General features: G+C 36.5%; 1 protein-coding gene across 1 annotated transcript in view; it reads right to left on the bottom strand.

The window, feature by feature from the left end:
• Nucleotides 1-19,275, bottom strand: part of LOC105388554 (synaptogenesis protein syg-2) — a 112,490-nt gene that overhangs the window by 14,256 nt on the left and 78,959 nt on the right. The window contains exons 5-10 of the mRNA XM_048625129.1: nucleotides 15,978-16,088; nucleotides 14,468-14,674; nucleotides 8,199-8,356; nucleotides 6,005-6,158; nucleotides 4,641-4,771; nucleotides 27-186 (exon numbers count right to left, since the gene is read on the bottom strand). Of these exons, the coding sequence (XP_048481086.1) occupies nucleotides 27-186; nucleotides 4,641-4,771; nucleotides 6,005-6,158; nucleotides 8,199-8,356; nucleotides 14,468-14,674; nucleotides 15,978-16,088 (921 nt within the window). The remainder of the gene's footprint in view (nucleotides 1-26; nucleotides 187-4,640; nucleotides 4,772-6,004; nucleotides 6,159-8,198; nucleotides 8,357-14,467; nucleotides 14,675-15,977; nucleotides 16,089-19,275) is intronic.

Raw genomic sequence — 19,275 nt, 5'->3', positions numbered from 1 at the left:
GTAGATAAAGACTGTGATATACTTACAAATAACCTGCAAGCTGACAGGGGATGATTTTCCGTCTCCCTCCACGTTGGACGCAGTACAGACGTACTTGCCAGCTTGTTCTCTTGAAACACCCTGTAGAGCGAGGTGTGCCGACCCCGCTATCACCCCAGCCCTCTGGTTGTGAGTCATCAACTGCCCCTGAAACCAAATGCAAAGGTACAAACACTCGTACAGAGCGCCTATCTCAGCTATTGCAACACCCAGGCTTGCTGCTCCAGTTTACTCGGGAACTAGGCTGGCTGAGCTGAAATTAAGGGGATATGTAAGTACAAAGGTTCCACTGGACTGGAGAGAACCTCGTATAGGTACTTCGCCCCCTATCAGAATAGAATACAACACCAGCTACACAATAATCTTTCATAACCTCCGAACAAAAGTTTTATCGTCTTATAACTTTACGAAATTGAATTGAATTGCCCGAGGAGACTTTATTATTGCTTTTTGAAGCAGTTTTTCAGATAATAGGGTAACGTTTTAGTATATTTCGTAAATTTGGGGATTTAAGACGCTTTAGATGTGGAACTGATAAATATAGAGAGAGAGAAATAAATATACAAAGTTCTAGTTGAACAAAGCTTTCATTAGATAGAATCCTTTCTCTATAAAATAAAATACAGTGCTACTTTAGGATATTTTTGAGTACCTTTATTTTATGCTATAAATGTAATTAGGTATCAAAATATATTCAGGTACTTACATAAATTATGTATATTATAAAAGATTATTCTAATAATTCTAAGAAATATCTACACATCTACATCTCTTTTGTATCGATGTCATAGGCAGCATGTGATTATTTCCAACATTATTTACATTAATAATAAATGATTAGTAAAATTAAATCGCCTCTGCATAGCTACATTGTCCTACACTGTAGTAGAAAAACCAGAAAAAACGCAATTACTGAAACTGTTGTAAACCATGCCAAGTGGAGCGAGAACAGACGACCTTTTATTTTGTTTAACGATGTTTAGCACAGTTTAGTTCAAACATTCGTTACAAAGCAAAATGTACAAAGGGTAATTCTAGCTTAGATATAGAGCTGACAAACAATCTGTACATTAATGCAATTTTCGCACACATGAACGCACGTAGATGCATTTTTATGTGCATTGGACTGTGCGTGTTTTCCATACAAACGGAGATACTTACAAGCTACATACATATATGGATATGACTTAATGCAATAAGCAGCGTGATAAACCGTCTAAAGGCAACGAGATATAGTATTGGCGCAGCAGCGTTTTAAAACTTAGATTTTCGTTAGCAAGAGTGCCCCCCCTCTAGTCACGTACAATGCGGTCACTAGCGACGGATTGTACCGACTTTACCGCGGTAAATTACCGAAGATGAATATGTACTGCGAAATGTCTTGTTTGCAACAGAACAGAAAATCGTGCTGGTAGGATAGTTACAGCTCTTGCATCTCAATCGAAAGTTTAAAACCGTAAAATATTAAACATTAGCTTTGCATTTGTACACAAAGCTCAATTGTACCAAAAATTTCACATCCTATACAATATAGGTAACTTATCCTGCTGTTATTAGCTGAGCAGAGTCAAATACAAAGATTTCTTAAGCTTTTTTATCAGTCTACGGAAAATTATGTCGCTATGTGTATTAAAAAAAGTTGTATGAAAATTGTTCTTATATTTAAATATTAGAGCTACGATTTGTTTATAACGTGTTTGTCCTATCTCGAAAATAAATACAATAGTAGTCAAATTCAGACTACTGTTACCTTTTATTTCATTATTTTGTACATAAAAAAATATCACGATGGCTAATATTAGAATAGTTATTGGATATGTTAGAATAGTGTCTGGCAGAGCTTTCAAACGAATATATGATTTAGTTTTTTGTTGGTAACTTGTTGTTGGCTATATTTTTCATGATAAAATACCTATTAATAAGTTAACAGGCCGGTTAAATTTGTTTTATATTCCAATAAAAGTGTACCGAATAGTAAATTTTATAGTTTTCTAGGTAATACGACATTGATAGAAGATTGATAGTGTAATTTGGCTGACCTACTACTCAGGCTCTACTTGTCAGTCATTAGGTATGCTGTATGCCGATGATAGATTGATAAATGGTAAATAATTGGGTAAGATGCCCTATTTCTATTGTATTGTATGTTTTCAATATCCTAACTAATATTATAAATGCGAAAGTAACTGTGTCTGTCTGTCTGTCTGTCTGTCTGTCTGTCTGTCTGTCTGTTACTCTTTCACGCCAAAATTACTGAACGGATTTGAATGAAATTTGGTATACATATGGTCTAGACCCTGGGAAAGAACATAGGCTACTTTTTATCCCGGAATTCCCACGGGAAAACTTTTTAAGGCGAAGCGAAGCGCGCGGGGACAGCTAGTATATCATATTATAAAGAACGAGGCCGCCACCGTTCTCAATAATTTTTGTAACTAGGTACTTTAAAAGGACATGGTTAATAAATTACTGCATAACTAGCACGGGGTGGTGACTTGATAACGCTCGAGCGCGACACAAAAGGTATGCCACGTCTTGTCGTGTGCGTATTGCACCCCTGTGATAGGTATATATATGTATTAATTATTATTATGTATTAATAGTACATATATTTAACAAATGTTAATTATCAACCGGGCATTATTTTTGAAAAAAATAGAACGGAATTCATCGAAATCATCGTTATTAACACACTTGCTGCATTCATTACGAAATCAGTCCACCATAAAAAAATAGCCACCGAACCCTAAAAACGGCCACTGACAAACAAGATCACGTAAGGCGAAGAACAAGCCGAAAGTAAACTTAAGTCGCTGTTTCACTTCAACGGCGCAAAGTTAAGGCACGTACAGATCGCTCCGTGTAAAGTTGTACTTACATTATGCTTCCATACAACTTTGTTCAGCAGACTTTACACGACCATTGTCGTCTTCAACAGAAGATCGTGTGACTGAGCAATTACTTTTGCATCATTTTACTAACGAAGTTTTGCGTTTCGGATCCTTTATGTAGCCCTTTTAGCGCTGTGAGTGAATTTTAAGTACTAAGTACAGTCAACAGAAGGGATTAGTGTGTGCTTCCATTGTAAACACTTTAATCCAAAGAGTAATATGAAAGTTAGATGAGAACTCTATTGATTGAGTAATGAGTACTATTCGGTTCGTCATAAGTGGATTTTAATTTGATAGTATTTGCGCTAATAGTCCACTCTCAATGTTATTGTTTTGACGGACTGCCATTTTAAAATATATAAATACATATTATGTATCAATAGTAAAAGTTGAACGTTATATCTCTACAATTTATAAATATTATTTTACATACTTTGTTTTTCTTTTTTTGATTATCGAATGGATCGATTTTTCTAAGATGATAACTAGGGTTTCTGGTCGAGAATTCTCGAGCTCGAGAAGATTCGAGAAATTCGGCTTGGTTCGAGACGAGAAAAAAATCTGAAGACTCGAGAATTTCTCGAGCCTTGAAATAAAAATTAACAATTTTCAATTCTTATTTTCCTGCGCCGCTTAACAACACAGACGCATACCTACCAATCATACCATGCGCGTGTATTATGATTTATTATGTTTCATCTCCATTTAAGCTAGTGCTGTACTGATAATACCAATGAATGATTAAATGATAACGTAGTAATAGTTACGTACTGTTTCTTAGTTCAGGTGGACCAAAAGAAGTCATCCGATGGTGTTTGCCTCTATTTTTTTGTAAATGAAAAATTTCGATTCTGTTTTTTGATTATGTTTATTTGAATGTTCATCTCCATTTAAGCTAGTGCTGTACTGATAATACCAATGAATGATTAAATGATAACGTAGTAATAGTTACGTACTGTTTCTTAGTTCAGGTGGACCAAAAGAAGTAATCCGATGGTGTTTGCCTCTATTTTTTTGTAAATGAAAAATTTCGATTCTGTTTTTTGATTATGTTTATTTGAATGTTAATGTCAATATTATTGTTAAGTCGAGAAGATAATAACGGCCAAATGGGCGCCGTCACAATTGATTGCCATACGGGCTCGTTTAATGGCATTTCTCATCACTTCAGTGAGAACTTCGGGCGAGAGATTCTAGCACTCGTGTCGAATGTTGTCCTTAAGGGCTTCCACAAATGAGAGCATCTTCCAATAGGGTGATTACTTTTGGCCAACCTTGTACTAGTGATTAGTAGCCAGCTAGACAGCTAATTATGAGTATTAGTAAAGTATTTTCTTTGTGTTTAAGTTGACAAAGTATAAAAAAGGGAGATTTAGGGGTTTTTTTTTAATTAAGGCTTTTTTCTAAAGGATTTCTTAGAAAGGCTCGAGACTCGAGAAGATTCGAGAATTTGGGCTCGAGAATTCTCGAAGCTCGAGAACGAAAATAGGTCGAGAAATCAGAAACCCTAATGATAACAGGCTCTGCCTGAAGGACTAGTACGTGGAGCATTTAAGACGTGACAAGAGTTTTGCATCGCGCTCACTCACATCGCGCAGCCTCATGAGCGAGCGCGACAGAGGACACTTGTCACGTCTTAATAGCGCCCTGTGCTGTGCTACATGGCCTGGTTTGTTGGAGATGTCCCCACATATTATTATTATTACTTACGTTATGCTCCCAAACCACTTTGTAGGCGGGCGGGTTGGCTTTGACCACGCAGTCGAAGTACACGTCATCACCTTCTTCTATGTCGTTAGGGTTCAACTTTGAGCCTAACTCCAGCGACACTATGGGCATATCTGTGAAAAAATGTCAAGAATATAGTAAAGGCAATTAAGTACCTACTTAGTTAATAAATCAATTTAAATTACAGTTGATGAGACTATCGGCAATGATCGGTGTAGCTGTGAAAAAATAACAAGTATTTTCAGTAAAGAAAATTAAGTGCTTAATAAATTGATTGCAATTACAGCCTTTAATGTGTTTCTGTGAGTTTATGTTGATACACTCCCGACTCTCAAGTGCAATTAAAAAGTTCCTGTGAGAAAAACACCACATTATTGTAGCTCTACGAGGCCGTCTGCAATAATGAAGTTATCACAAACTAAAAACTTAAATACAAATTTTGATCAAATCATAAGGGGAACTTTTTCACTGCTGTTAAATTTACTTCAATATTGCAGACGATATCATTTGGCTAGCCGTTTCTGTTTAGGAGTCATCCTGTGCTATTTATTGTCTCTGGAGCTTTTTCATTGCTCGTCTGTGTATAATCAAGTACTCACAATGCAAATGAAGCGACATGGTGGTCTCGATGGCGGAGTGTTCGATAGAGGCGTGCGCCGCGCGACAGGTCAGCGACAGGTTGGCGACTCGTGAGACATACTAATACAACCACGAGCAATGAAAAAGTTCTACTGGTATAAAACGATCCCCTTTTTCAAACACTTCATTTTGAATTTGGTAAAAAAAATAGTTTTTAGTAGCTATTTCCGTTTAGGAGTAATCCGGTGCTAGAGAAAACGTTCCACTTACGCTGACGCGCTGTAAAATGTAATTCAGTATTGAAGACAGCGCCATTAAGCTAGCTCTTTCCGTTTAGGAGCAATCCGGCGCTATTGTCAATGAAGCTTTATCATTGCTCGTGAGTGCACTTATATTATCCCATTTTTTTAAAGTTTTTTGAATTCGATCAATATTGTTACGTTTTTAGTTGGTCATATTCTGATGCGCTGTTAAATGTGCTTCAATATTGCAGACGATATCATTTAGCTAGCCTTTTCTGTTTAGGAGTCATCCGGTGCTATTGTCACCGGAGCTATTTCATTGCTCGTCTGTGTATAGTCAAGTTCTCACAATGCAAATTAAGCGACATAGTGCAAAAGTTACTTAATTTTTTTCATACATGTAATATATAATTTGTTCAAAAATTTTGTGTTTTCAGTAGCTTTTACCGTTTCAGATTAATTTAGTACTATTGCAACTGGAGCTTTTTCCTTGCTCGTGCACTTACCTACAGAAAAAGTACTCACAATGCAAATGAAGCGACATGGTGGTCTCTATGGCGGAGTGTTCGAGAGAGGCGTGCGCCGCGCGACAGGTCAGCGCGCGGCGGTCGTGCTCCATGCGCGGCGTCCAGCGAAGGACAGATATTGTCTCGTTGGCTGGGTCTGCTGTGTCTGAGTTCTAGAACAAGGATACATGAGTTAGAGAGGGAAGTATTAAGTATAGAACTAGCACGGGGCGCATTTTAGAAGTGACAAGGATTGATGAGTTAGCCAGGGAAGTATTAACTGAAGGGCTAACACTGGGCGCATAGACGTGATAAAAGTTCTCCGTTACGATCGCTCTTGAGGCTGCCCGATGTGGGTGAGAGCGATGTTAAACTTTTGTCAAGTCTTAATTCCTCCCCGTGCTAGTCCTTAAGATGGCAGAAATCAGATAAAATTAAAAATATCTTGTGACTCGCCCACGGCAACTCTGTGGTTTCTTAAAGGTTTATCATAATATAATCAAATATACAGGTTGTTAAGATAATCAGGATTATTTATAGAATAAGTGACTTAATTAGGACCTGAATATTCCCTTAATAAACATTAATTTAAAAATAATAATTTGACACGTGGAAAGGAAACTACGTATTTTTAGTAGTTTAATTAACGATACTAATTAATCGACTGAAAATACTTAATTACTTTTCAACGTGCCAAAATTAATAAAAAAATATGTCGTCGTAATTTCAACTACATCATAGATTTCACCTACAAGTTGATTTTCATGTCTTAATGAGTAAATGAAAATTACACGCCAGGTAGGTACAATTACTGTTGAAAAGTGGATTTATTCATAACATGACAGTTTTTTAGTTACATTTTATGCATCTTTTACGCTTTTTTAAAGCAAATGAAGTCTTTGAGTTCCAATCTAAAGTACTTACTTAATACGGTTATAATTCTTTTAATGTATCCAACCACCATTATTATAAGGACCATAATAATTAGCCTTGTGTAATTTGAGGAAGAAAATAAAATTTTCTGCTTTGTTAATTATAAATTTCAAAAAGCTTGATAAGCTAAAAGCCATTTAATACCTCATTATGAAGTTGTAGACAGATCAAAGTCTCATGTTAAAAGTATATATTTAACTTATATAACTTTTGTAATATCTGTTCAGAGAAGAATCAATATGTTTTAGATTGCGTACGGCCCAAAGGTACTGTGAAAAGAAAGGAAATGTTTTATTTCGGGATACTGACAAAAGTTTTTTTTATAAAAAATATGACTGTGTGACAACTAGAATTGTACATTATTTATTCATTGATAACTTGTTCTACTTACCGTATATAACTATCTACAACATAGAACAACTTTAGTATGTAACTAGTAATTATAGTAATTCGTATCTACCGTAGAGACCTGTCACAAAATTCAGTCATTATTGCGTAATCTAATAAGTAATAATACTTAATAAGAAATATCTTTCACAAATAATTATAATTGCAACACCTGATACGTTTACCTACCTAGATATATAATATATTATACAGATAGAGTGAACCCTCGTCTTTGGTTAGACGATTCGATTTCACCCCATAGCTATATTCACGGTAGGACGGGTTGATTTATATGGTTTGACTTGTAATATCGTGTTTACTCTGGCGGCGTCGCCGGGACTCACTGTTTATTACTCTGCGGCAGAAGCGTCTGCTTTGATGTGGCAAAATGTTATGAACATGACTGTCAAATTATTATTATACGAATTCCGAATGTTTCAATAACATTCCTAATTTTGCCGGCGAAAATACACTTTACGGAGTAATGTTATGGGTTAAAGGTTTCTGCTCTTTTTAGAAAGATTACTAGATTACCTATAGTGCTTTTTGTTTCATTCACAACTAGCTTTACCAATGATATTGCATCATCTTGCAATCTGCTACCAATCACTACACGATAAAAACTTTCATCACAATACCTGCGTCTGAGAAAAGACGATATCACGACAGTCAGCTGTTTCTGTTTGAGTCACCACGTGTGATAATGTGTCGCCATTATTGTTATCCTGAGTGTGCAGTTCGGGGCGACAGTCAGTAGTTTCCTGTCATAACGTGGTTATAGTCGTGATCGTTGCACCTACGCTTGTATTGATGTGACATGGTCGAATGCTAAGGGCCTACACCTTCATCATAAAGATTTTTATTCCTCGTGAGATATTAGAGTAAAACAATACCTGTGTCTGCATCTCGGCGCCCGTCAGTTGTTTCCCGTCGAGCCACCACGTGACGAGGGCGGGCGGGCGCGCGCCCACCGCGCGGCACGACACCTCCGCCTCCTGGCCCACCGACAGAGGCTGCTCCCGAGCCAGGATCTCGACGAGGAGAGGACGCACTGAGGACAAGAATGAAGGTTTACGTTTCTATCAAAATATAGGTAGGTGCACTTTTAAAAAGAAGTTGTGACAATGATTGAATCAAAGTTCTACATTTCCAAGGTGATTAAATTCGGCCATGGATACTTAAATTATTTCATAGGTTTGGCCCTTAATTCAAGGGGTTAAAATTCAGAACTATTCTATGGCTGATGGAGGGTTAACATTCCATGTATCTCAAGACACAAGAACGTCACTAAACAAATAAGATATAATTAAATAAATGAACAAAGAGTGTATCGGTCGATCACTGATTAAAGTCTACCCTGTATAAACACGATGAAAGCTCGTAAAAAATAAAAGATTGTTACAGGTATGTGCCGGCTAGCAGAACTTGGCACAACCTCCCGAACTGGCTATAAACTTCACGGGTTTTATCGCTTTTTCTACGGCTTATTTTGTAATAATATGGCTTTTGGTTACGTTCTAGGTAGGTAATTTATTAACTTTTAAAACGAAATATTTAGCAGTGTAAGTACCTACCTACTTGGTTGATATGAAATAAAGAAAACCGGCCAAGTGCGAGTCGGGCTCGCGCACAAAGGGTTCCGTAGCAGCAATTACAGTTAAATCAACCTATCTCAAAAACTATAAGAGATACTTTGATCAAACCAAAAATCGTTGAAAGAGTTAATTAGCATGCATCACCTCTATTTTTTTTAGAATTTTATACCCCGTAGTTATAAAAATAGAGGGGGGGGGACATACTTTTTACGACTTTGAGAGCTGATATCTCAAAAACCGTTCACTTTAAGAAAAATGTTTTTTAGAAAACTTTATATCATTTTAAAAGACCTTTCCATTGATACCCCACACGGGTATGTACATCGAAAAAAAAAAATTCATCCCTCAGTTACATGTATGGGGGGCCCCACCCCCAATTCTTTTTTTTACTATTTAGTGTCATATTTTTGTAGCGGTTCATACAACACATATTCCCATCAAATTTCATCACTGTAGTACTTATAGTTTCCGAGTAAATCGGCTGTGACAGACGGACAGACGGACAGACGGACATGACGAAACTATAAGGGTTCCGTTTTTGCCATTTTGGCTACGGAACCCTAAAAAGTTATAGATAGATAGAGTACTCTTTATTTGTACACCAAGAAATGATTAACAATTTTACATAGACACTTAACTAGGGTACAAAAGGCGGTCTTATCGCTTATAGCGATCTCTTCCAGACAACCTTTGGATGGATGGACTAGAGATATAAAAGGGGTTCAGTGTACTTACTCAAGGAATATGAGTATTTAGACTTGATAAGTAAGTCGAAACTACCACTGATTAGTAAATTTGCGATTTACTCATTAAATCTGTGAGTATGGTATAACGAAATTATTAAAGTATTAAATATAACTTCATTATGTAGTTTATAATATCTGTTTCTAGGAACCAAGTCAACTGAGTTAAAGAACTGATTTGATTCGCAAACCAAGTATTTTTTTAATTAATTTTTGAATAAAAACAGTTTTTCTTCTGTTTGTACATCGTCTTTTAATTTCAAACTTTTGCAAACTGACCAACCTAAATGGGCACCTTTGTGAAAGTATAGTCATCCAACAAATCTGTAGCTTTATTACCTAGAATAATATGATGACAAAGAAATATAATTTCCGCAGGATCCACTTCCTCAGTTAACAAAGGTATATTTTAACACGAGTCATAAATAATAATTAGCCTACATTTCAGGGAAAATTACTTAATCACCTAAAGAACTTAAGAAAGACACCGTCTTAAAAGCTATTAAAGTTCGCAACGAAATAGCGGCTACCTTACCGATATAATGGAAACCATTAAAATGGCATCGGAAGTCTAATGGCACTAAAATATATCCTTTAGTAAAAGCTAAAACGTTAAAAGCGTGCATTACGTGTGGGGTAACGCTATTTTATAACAAAATTTATATAATATTAGGTACGAGCTTTTGTCAGCGGAGTTTTACTTCAGATACTAATACTAGCTATATTATCTCAGTCATACTACTACTACTATCGCTTACTAACATAGAGTAGGTATAGTATAGGTGGTGGTAAATGCGTGGAAAAATACAATTATTTTTCTACATTTCATAGAACAGTAACGTTAAGAACACCAATAGTTAATATTCATTGAAAGCCTACGTAAAAACAATATCAGAAACGCCAGAATGCCATCATAAGCATTATTAGTTGCCAAACAATTATTATTATTATCGAAAAAGTCTTTCCAACGACAATATTTTAATCAATGTGAAAGCTCTATAATTATGCAGCGAAATTGGTTGCTATTAGTGATTACTTTATTTAATAGATCATAATAACTTGATTGCTGTTCCAGAGTTGCTAATCATTGTCCGAAAACTACTATCATATATTATATTCAGGCTATAATAGCACACTGAACTCACGAGGTTACGCATAACCATAGTAGGAAAACACGAAATAAATACTTATACACAGACACATAATTACATAACATTAATGAATTAAAGCCGTAATTTTATTTCATTAAAACATGGAGCCATCTCAAAAAAATAGTTTATGTTTATTACCTAAACTTCCGTCAGGTATTAATCCCACTAATATTGTAAAGGCGAAAGTTTGTGAGTGCGTGCGTATGTATGTTACTTGTTCACGCCAAAACGGCTGAACCGATTTTAATGGAATTTGGTTTTTTTGGAGTTGGCTAGGCTTTTTATCGCAGAATTCCCACGGGATAACTTTTTAAGGCGAAGCAAAGCTTGCGGGCACAGCTACTTCTAAATTAATATGATTTAATGTCGTTTTATGTATACTTTTTCATCTCATCTCCGGATTAATGTGTCAGTTTTTCATTCCGTACACAATTAAACCGGATTCCGAGCGTTGCCGAACCGGTAACAGGCGAATAATTCCCCATTAGCGACGCGCGCTCCGGGACAATGCGGCGCGGACAAAAACTAATGTCGACCGGGACACGGGGACACGGACGCGGGGGAGTCCTATTCTAGTGACTGAAGAGTTAATTATTAAAAAATAAATGTAATGTGTGTGTGCAATATAAGAGAATGGACGGGAGTGCCCAGCGTGGAACAGCTGATGCGCTTGGCGAAGAATAGAGAGGAGTATGCAGAGCTGACCGCCAACCTCCAGTAGTGGAGAGGCACTAGAAGAAGAAGAAGATGTGTGTGTGTGAAGTCTAAGTTATTTCCGCCAGAAATTCATTTAAAAAAAAAGGTGCGTAACGTGATAGGAAAAACACTTTCAAATGTATGTTTATTTATTTAGCTCTTTATTGTACAAATAATAAAAATGTTTTTTTGTCAATTGGCTGCTCTTGTGGGGCATGAGTTAAACCTTACCATGCGATGAAAAACGGCAACGTATATACCACCGCGCCAACTATGTGCCCAAGCTTTACAAATAATAAAGAATAAAAATTCCCAACCATACACATTATCCTCATAGCCACCAGAATCGGACCCGCGATGACACAAAAGCGGTGCACCTCGTCATATCTGCGAGGTAATCCCCGGATCTGCCCGCCGCCTCGCTTCATCTCGGCTAATCGCGACCAGAGTCAAGCTCTAGTCATACAATAGCGGGGACGAAGTATTTGAAACTATCATTCTTAACGTTTTTGTGGTGATTTTCGCGAAAGCTTTACAATTTCCAATGTCAAAGCCGACAATATTATCAGTGAAGGCAAGTCTCGGTTGTCGCTACGACGCTGCTACGATATTGCTACGAATTTGCTACGAGTTGCTACGCACCACCGCGTAGCACTTTTAAACATAGACATTCACTAATATCATTCAATACTGTTTAAATATTATTTCTTCATTAACATGTAACATTGTTGGAAATATAGAGCATGAGTATGGGCGAAACAATAATTATCAGACAATTATGTTTGAAATATAGACAGCAATTTTTAGATAATTTATCATTATAACGCTGGAGCCTGGCGGTCACTTTTATGATTATTTTATTATTAAGTCCATTAAAAGCTTCAGCTGCCTGTTTTTGATGTGCTTTTAATTACACTACGCATTAGAACGTGTTTTATATTTTTTAATTAAAAATAAAATTGTAATTAAAATTGCGGAGACGTTTCATATCACTCAGAAATATAATTGGAGTCACATCTAATTAGTGTCATCTCTTATATTGAAAGTGCTTTTAATGTGAAGAAATCCATTTTGAATTTTAATGGAACACTTGTATGACAGGAGTACTTTGATATATTTTGTTTTAATTATAAATAAATTGAATTCTTCCTCAGATAAATATAATTTACTTTAAAATGAGTACAGATTAAATGGTATTTCAATTTTTGATAAGAAAAACTTTATTTTTGGCAAATAATTTTATTAGGTATATAATTTATATGTATACAGTTGCAATTGATAGGACGCGACTGAAAACAAGTGTTTTTTTGTTATTTTGTCCATGTTTTTTGTGTTCAAATAAAGAAAATCTCATTTTATCTTATTTGTTTTAGTGTGTGGTGCTGGACACCGAACAAATATTTGTTTATCTTTATGTTATATGCTGTACTTATCCTAACTAATATTATAAATGCGAAAGTAACTGTGTCTGTCTGTCTGTTACTCTTTCACGCCAAAACTACTGAACGGATTTGAATGAAATTTGATATACATACGGTCTAGACCCTGGGAAAGAACATAGGCAACTTTTTATCCCGGAATTCCCACGGGAAAACTTTTTAAGGCGAAGCAAAGTGCGCGGGAACAGCTAGTAGTATATACGGAAGGTAAGTGAAACAACTGCTGGCCTATAACGACCTGACTGTATATTGAATAGTACCTATACTCAACGGTGGCATAACCACACCTAAATAGGGGTAGGCACATATACCAAACGCTAATTAATTTGGAAAATGTATTGTCACCCGTGGCAATAAACACACGGCCTAAACGATATTTTAATTCAAACTAGATGGAATGTCAGTGCTAAAGAAACGTCTTGACAAATAACACCGCACTTCTACTACTGAGCTATATTTCGCATTACAGTTATAAGATTTGTGACTTTATTCATTGGTACAATGGTTGTCATTAAGTCAAACTTAAAACGGTTTGACTGTAAACAAAACGCAAACAGTTTTTTTGCTTTTTTTCTATGTCACACACCATCGTGTCCGTACATTGTTAATCTAAGCACAACCTTGTCAGACGAGATGTTTCCTCAACGTCACAGGTAATGAAGACGCATTCATCTGGCGCGCCACAGTATTACATTATGAACGGTGTCGGCACACTAAATCCAGTAGACGTGAGTTATTAGATATGAGGTCAGAACGCACGCGTGCCAGGTGACGTGTGTCGCATATCTGTGTCCACTGGGCAGGGCTGGGCAGTTATAGTTTAATAACTCACGGTAAAAATAGGGGTGATATAGGTTTAACGTGTCTGTGTATGTTATCTGTTTGTGGTACCGATTTTTTATAAGTGCAGTAAAAGCGAAAAATACTTAGTTATTTCAGTTTTGTTTTTTAGTTTTGACAGTTCCAAAATTTATAAGGTACCGAAATAAAATGAATAATCGGTCAAATAACGAGTAAACATAAAAAGCAATGCTTCAAAAATAAATATCCCTGAGTGTTAGTCAGTCCGCAGTAAGCCCGCTAGTAGTTTCGGGTAGTTCCAAATCTGCCGCTTAATTTGTTGCTAGGTGGTGCCCGGGGGCATCGCTCATGCATACGGATTGAGTTTCCTACACGCTAGGCACACGTAAATGGACGATATAAAACTTACTGTTAAAAAAAATGTAACCATAAGCTATCTGCTTACCTGTGCAATTTGTACTTAGTATTATCAAGGTATTATAATTTATAGACTAAAATAAAAACATGTAGCATGTAGATGTTCAAATACATATATCAGTATAATAACTCACAAGAAAATTCTTGTCAAAAACAAAAACATGAACCGTCTATAACTTTTCCGCACTAACTATTCAAAATCAAGTTTTCTAAAGTAGTTATAAAAAAAATTGAAGTAAAATATTTTATTCTTACATTGACAAAACTTACTACGAAATTAGACTTAATTAGAGCAAAACTTTAATAATTAAAATACTCACAATAAAGTTGTATTTGCACGTTCGCCCTCAACGGAGGTACTAGGGGTGTGTTGTCGGCCGTGCACGTATACACCGCCTCCAGGTAGTCCCTGGTCAACTTGGGTATCTTCAGCTCTAGAAGACTTAACCTTGAACCGTCGTCCAAGGGCGCGAGTGTGGCTACGACCTTGTCGTCGCGCCACCACCGCAGGCGCGGCATTGGTTTACCTGGAAACAAAAATGTAGGTATTTAGAATAGAATCTATGTTTATTGTGAAACTTGGCCTGTTGCAATCATTAGAGACAAATTATAAGAAAATTGACTTAACTTGAAAAATAAATAGGCAATACGGCTTGCAAACTATAACGTGAGTACAAATGTACAGCGAAAAGCAAGTCACCTCTGACTACCCCTTCGGGGATTACACCATACCGGTGAGGCACATAACCCCAACGACCCACTCGAAAATATACCATGGTCACCGGGCACCGCTCGTAAACCATTTACCACTTCCCTCGGGAAGTAGGGAGAACACCAGAGGGGATTACAATCGTAAGCATAATGTAGGTATGTAGTATATAAAAAATATTTGCATGTTAATGTAGGTACTTAGGTTATATGTTTCATAATTCATTCAATGTGCCACCGATAAACGATGTTATAAATTAAGTATTAGGATTACATCGTATTTAGAAGGGTTGAATAATAATTAAAAAGTTATTAAATTTCTTGGAAGTATTTCTGTCACAAAGTTACACATAAAATCTCTCAAACAAACAAAGTAAAACAATTCTAAACAAGCTTTATTATGAAACTTTTTTCATATTCTCAATGGATATTACTTTAATTATGTTAAAATTTTAGCAACCGTCGAAATTGTTTATTTATCGGAGTTCATGTAACAAATAAGTGCCTTATGTACCAATGGAGAATCTATGCTAAGCTGATTTCAAAACAACATTCTGTAGCTCGTGCAAGCATGTGTAGCGAACAAGCGGCCATGTTTCTAACGGTCCTTAGCTTTAAGATAAGCCTTCAGTCTAGTGCTCTTACGGTGACGGAAAACATCGTGAGGAAACCTACACATAGTAGGTACACATCTAGATTCTAGGTAACATAACTAAATTGTGTACCCTAAGTTTATAGTACTCATTAAAAAAGGTGATACGACTGACGACCTATCCTCTGAGTCACCTCTGGGCACCCCTTGGGTATTACAGTCGTAAGCATAGTAACTTTATGTATTCAAGTCAATCACTGATAAATATCCATCCTATAAAATACACTCAAGTGCAAAGAAACAGTTCCACCTGCCGCTGACGTTCCATATGTCACTGGAACTTTTTCATTGCTCGTGAGTGTATTTATGTGTTCTCAAAAGTTCGATCAACCCACACTAGGCCAGCGTGCTGGACTAGGCCTGAACCCTTCCTTCATTGGAAGGAGACCCGAGCCCCAGCAGTGGGGACGTGATGAGTCGTGATTCGTGATGATGAAAAGTAAAAAAAGAATAATTGCTAAATTGCTTACCTCCACTTACAACACAAGTCAGCTTGAGACTCGCGTCCTCGCGGTACGGGCCCGCCACCCCGATCACCTCCTTGTCGAGCTCGTCGAAGATCTTCGGCTTTTCAGGAAGCTCTGCAACAAATGATTTCATATTACATACATGCACAGGTAGGTACATGTAAAATAGAAGCGAAATTTAGTTACTACGGGATACTTAAACGCTATTTGGAGTTCATCTGTAAAAATATATTATTATATTAGTAGGTACGGTCAGCTGCATAAGTAGCTATATACTTCTGTTCCTTGTCAAACTGACGAACCGTAAATTTTTCAATGAATTGATAGGCGGTTTCAGATTGACAAGGTACACAAGTGTACTTATAGCTCCTTATGAAGCTGACTGTACCTAGCTAATTAGCTACTGACTTACATACTTCTATTCTATTCCTAAAATACAATAAATTTTCTATACAAAGTAAAATTGGATTTAATATTTTGTAGATATTCCCATTATGTAAAAAGTTTTGTTATTGTTATGTCAGTTGAAAAACAGTGCAATTTTACAGAATACCAACGGAACATAAAATAAATTCCAATACCACAACAAACTCTTTCCTCTTAATATTACTCAGATGCACTTCAGGATCGCTGAAACTGCTCTTCATCAAAAACTTTTACTGAATCAATAGTGAAACCCTTGCAATGGCTAGAGGAAGCATTCGCTCGCTAGTTTCATCTAAAATGTATATACCCAGCTGCGGCAGTATTTGAATTTTGCAATTTGTACTCCGACTGAAGAAGACGCAGTTATAAAATAATGAATGAATAATTTTCTCATTCCGACCCAAGACCTAGCTTTTGTTAATTAAAATTGATTTATGAGATGAGGAATGTGGGCGTGTAAGGCGTATAGTCGTGTACCTACAGCGAAATATTGCTCCAGCTAGACGCTGGAATTTGACTTTGACAATAGCGCCGCCAATAACCCCAATCACGCATTCGCATACATAACAACAAACCTCCAACAAGCATACCTAATTAAAGACAAAACCGATGTTCGACAAAGCTCAGGTGAACCGAATTGAGCCGAAAAGTCAATATTTCACTAGAAATATGGCGGCAACCTTGCCGGGTGCTACACAGTCGCCTATGCCGTTAGAAATTTATAGTGAACGTTTCGGACTCGAGCCAAATAGTGTGGCTTTATTGCTCAAATATCTGCCCTGTATTTTGTGAAAGATGAGAGAACATCATACCCATTTGGGCTGAAGGGAAATGAGTGACCGTTATCTTTTATTTGCTTTTCGCCCGCGGGCCTTTTTAGTTCGAGCACCCATTCACGGGGTCTAATGATAAATACCTGACAAGGGCATATTAACAGTGAACAATGGCAGTGTTCGCATTCTGTTTTTATTTACAGGAAACCAGACGGTAATAAATTAAGTTCATTCTTTTGGTGGATCAGTATACCTAAATTGAGTAACTAAACTGGAGAATATTAGTTCACAAAATGCTTAATTTCAAGCACATCACGTATGAATATTTTTATGACTTATCGATTTTTGGCTGCGTGCCGTATCCGTATATCAACAAGTACATGCGTGCTCGTATATCTTTTTATTTAATCCAGCAGCCAGCGAAACTCGGATTCAGCGGCACATTTCCACGTGTGATTCATACAGGGGGTCATTCTATATGACGAAAAACCAAGTTTCAATGCCCTGCAGCGCGAGCCACGACTCTATATCGTTGTATTAAACGTGGCGATTTTACGACGGCTCTTGTTAGTTTTTTTTTGTCAGTATAGAGTGACCCGCCAGGTACGTGTTTTGTGTAAATTATGACGGAACATAGTGACCCAGTTGGGCGGAAGCTGTATGAGTGAGCGTATCTTTTATGTACGCACCCACAAAATGAAGTAGAGCCCACGAATGAAGTTTAATGTTACAATCTACTCCGCCGCTTCACTTATTAGGGGTTTACATTTTATATGAAGGTTCTTGGTGAAAAAACACGCAATCATCTTTGTTATTTTGTTGTTGTTATTACTTGGTCGATTTAATTTTACAAAGCATATTCTGAGACCAGTTTTTTGTTGAAATAAATTGTATTGTATGGCTATGTTAATTAACATACAGGGTTATCCTATATAATGTGTTGGTGTCAACATGCCCGTGTTACTTTGTTATGGGTCTTGTCATGGACAAGGGGATTGTTGTGAGAAAGGTTTCCAAAGTATTTATTTAATTAAACTCAACTTAGATAGATATTTAATTTACCTAAACACATTATTTGTATTATTTAAGATGGGCATCGATCATTACTATGACGGTGAAAAGAAAGATTAACGTAAGCATTTTTTAACAATGTATTAAGTACTTATACAGCTGGCATTGGCCCTGTTCTTGTTAAGTTTGTTGCCATTACTAATGTAAGTGTGACTCTGAAAACCATATATAAAAAAAAAGGAAAAAAAAAAAAGTTTTCTTGTATAATGAGATACACGGCTGAGGGTTTTTAGTCGGTTAACGCCCGACACTACCTGGGTCCTCTTCCCAGGTGTCCATGTGGATTTTCCCCCAGCAGTGAAAAAAAAAAAAAAAAAAAGAGAAAAAAGAAAAAGAAAAAAAAAAGAACAATATATATATATATAAAAGATAGAATATATATAAATGAAACTTCCTTACCGAGTAGAAAGTAGATAAAAGAATTAAAAACTATCTCATAAAAATTACCACTCTTCAAAAGGCACGGACATAAAGTCTGTGGAGTGATAATCATTTATTAAAAAAAAAAAAAAAAAAAAAGTACTTATATCGGAATTCAGCTGATTTACAAATATGTTGTAAAGTAGGTAATGAATTTTCGCAAAAAATATGTCTCTTACTTGCGACTGTCGCGTTGATATAATTATATAATTATGTGACTGTTTCGAGAACTACTATTTGTAGGATCTGTAGTAATCCCAGACCTCACAGTAATCACATCATGGGGATAAGTAAAAAAAGTTTAATGTTGGTAACTCTGGGGGGTCACTCTATATAACGAAAATCGAAGTTTCGGAGTGCTGCTGCGCTCCATCTCGTTGTATTAAACATGTCGATTATACGACAGCTATTCTATTCTATTCTCTGTGGGGTGTAAGTACCTGCACCTGGCTCTCTCGAGTGGAACCTTTGTGCATATCCCCAAGGTCTAAACTGCCTTCCTAAGCTTGGACCATTTCCCACCACGATAAATCTAGATATGCAAGTTTCTTCACGATGTTTTTCTTCACCGTAAGAGCGATGGTATACATTGTACTTAAGTTAAAAGAACT

The sequence above is a fragment of the Plutella xylostella genome, chromosome 13 (genome assembly GCF_932276165.1).
Source record: "Plutella xylostella chromosome 13, ilPluXylo3.1, whole genome shotgun sequence".
NCBI classification, from domain to species: Eukaryota; Metazoa; Arthropoda; class Insecta; order Lepidoptera; family Plutellidae; genus Plutella; species Plutella xylostella.
The sequence above is the reverse complement of the archived record's forward strand: the minus strand, read 5'-3'. Positions and strand labels throughout refer to the sequence as shown.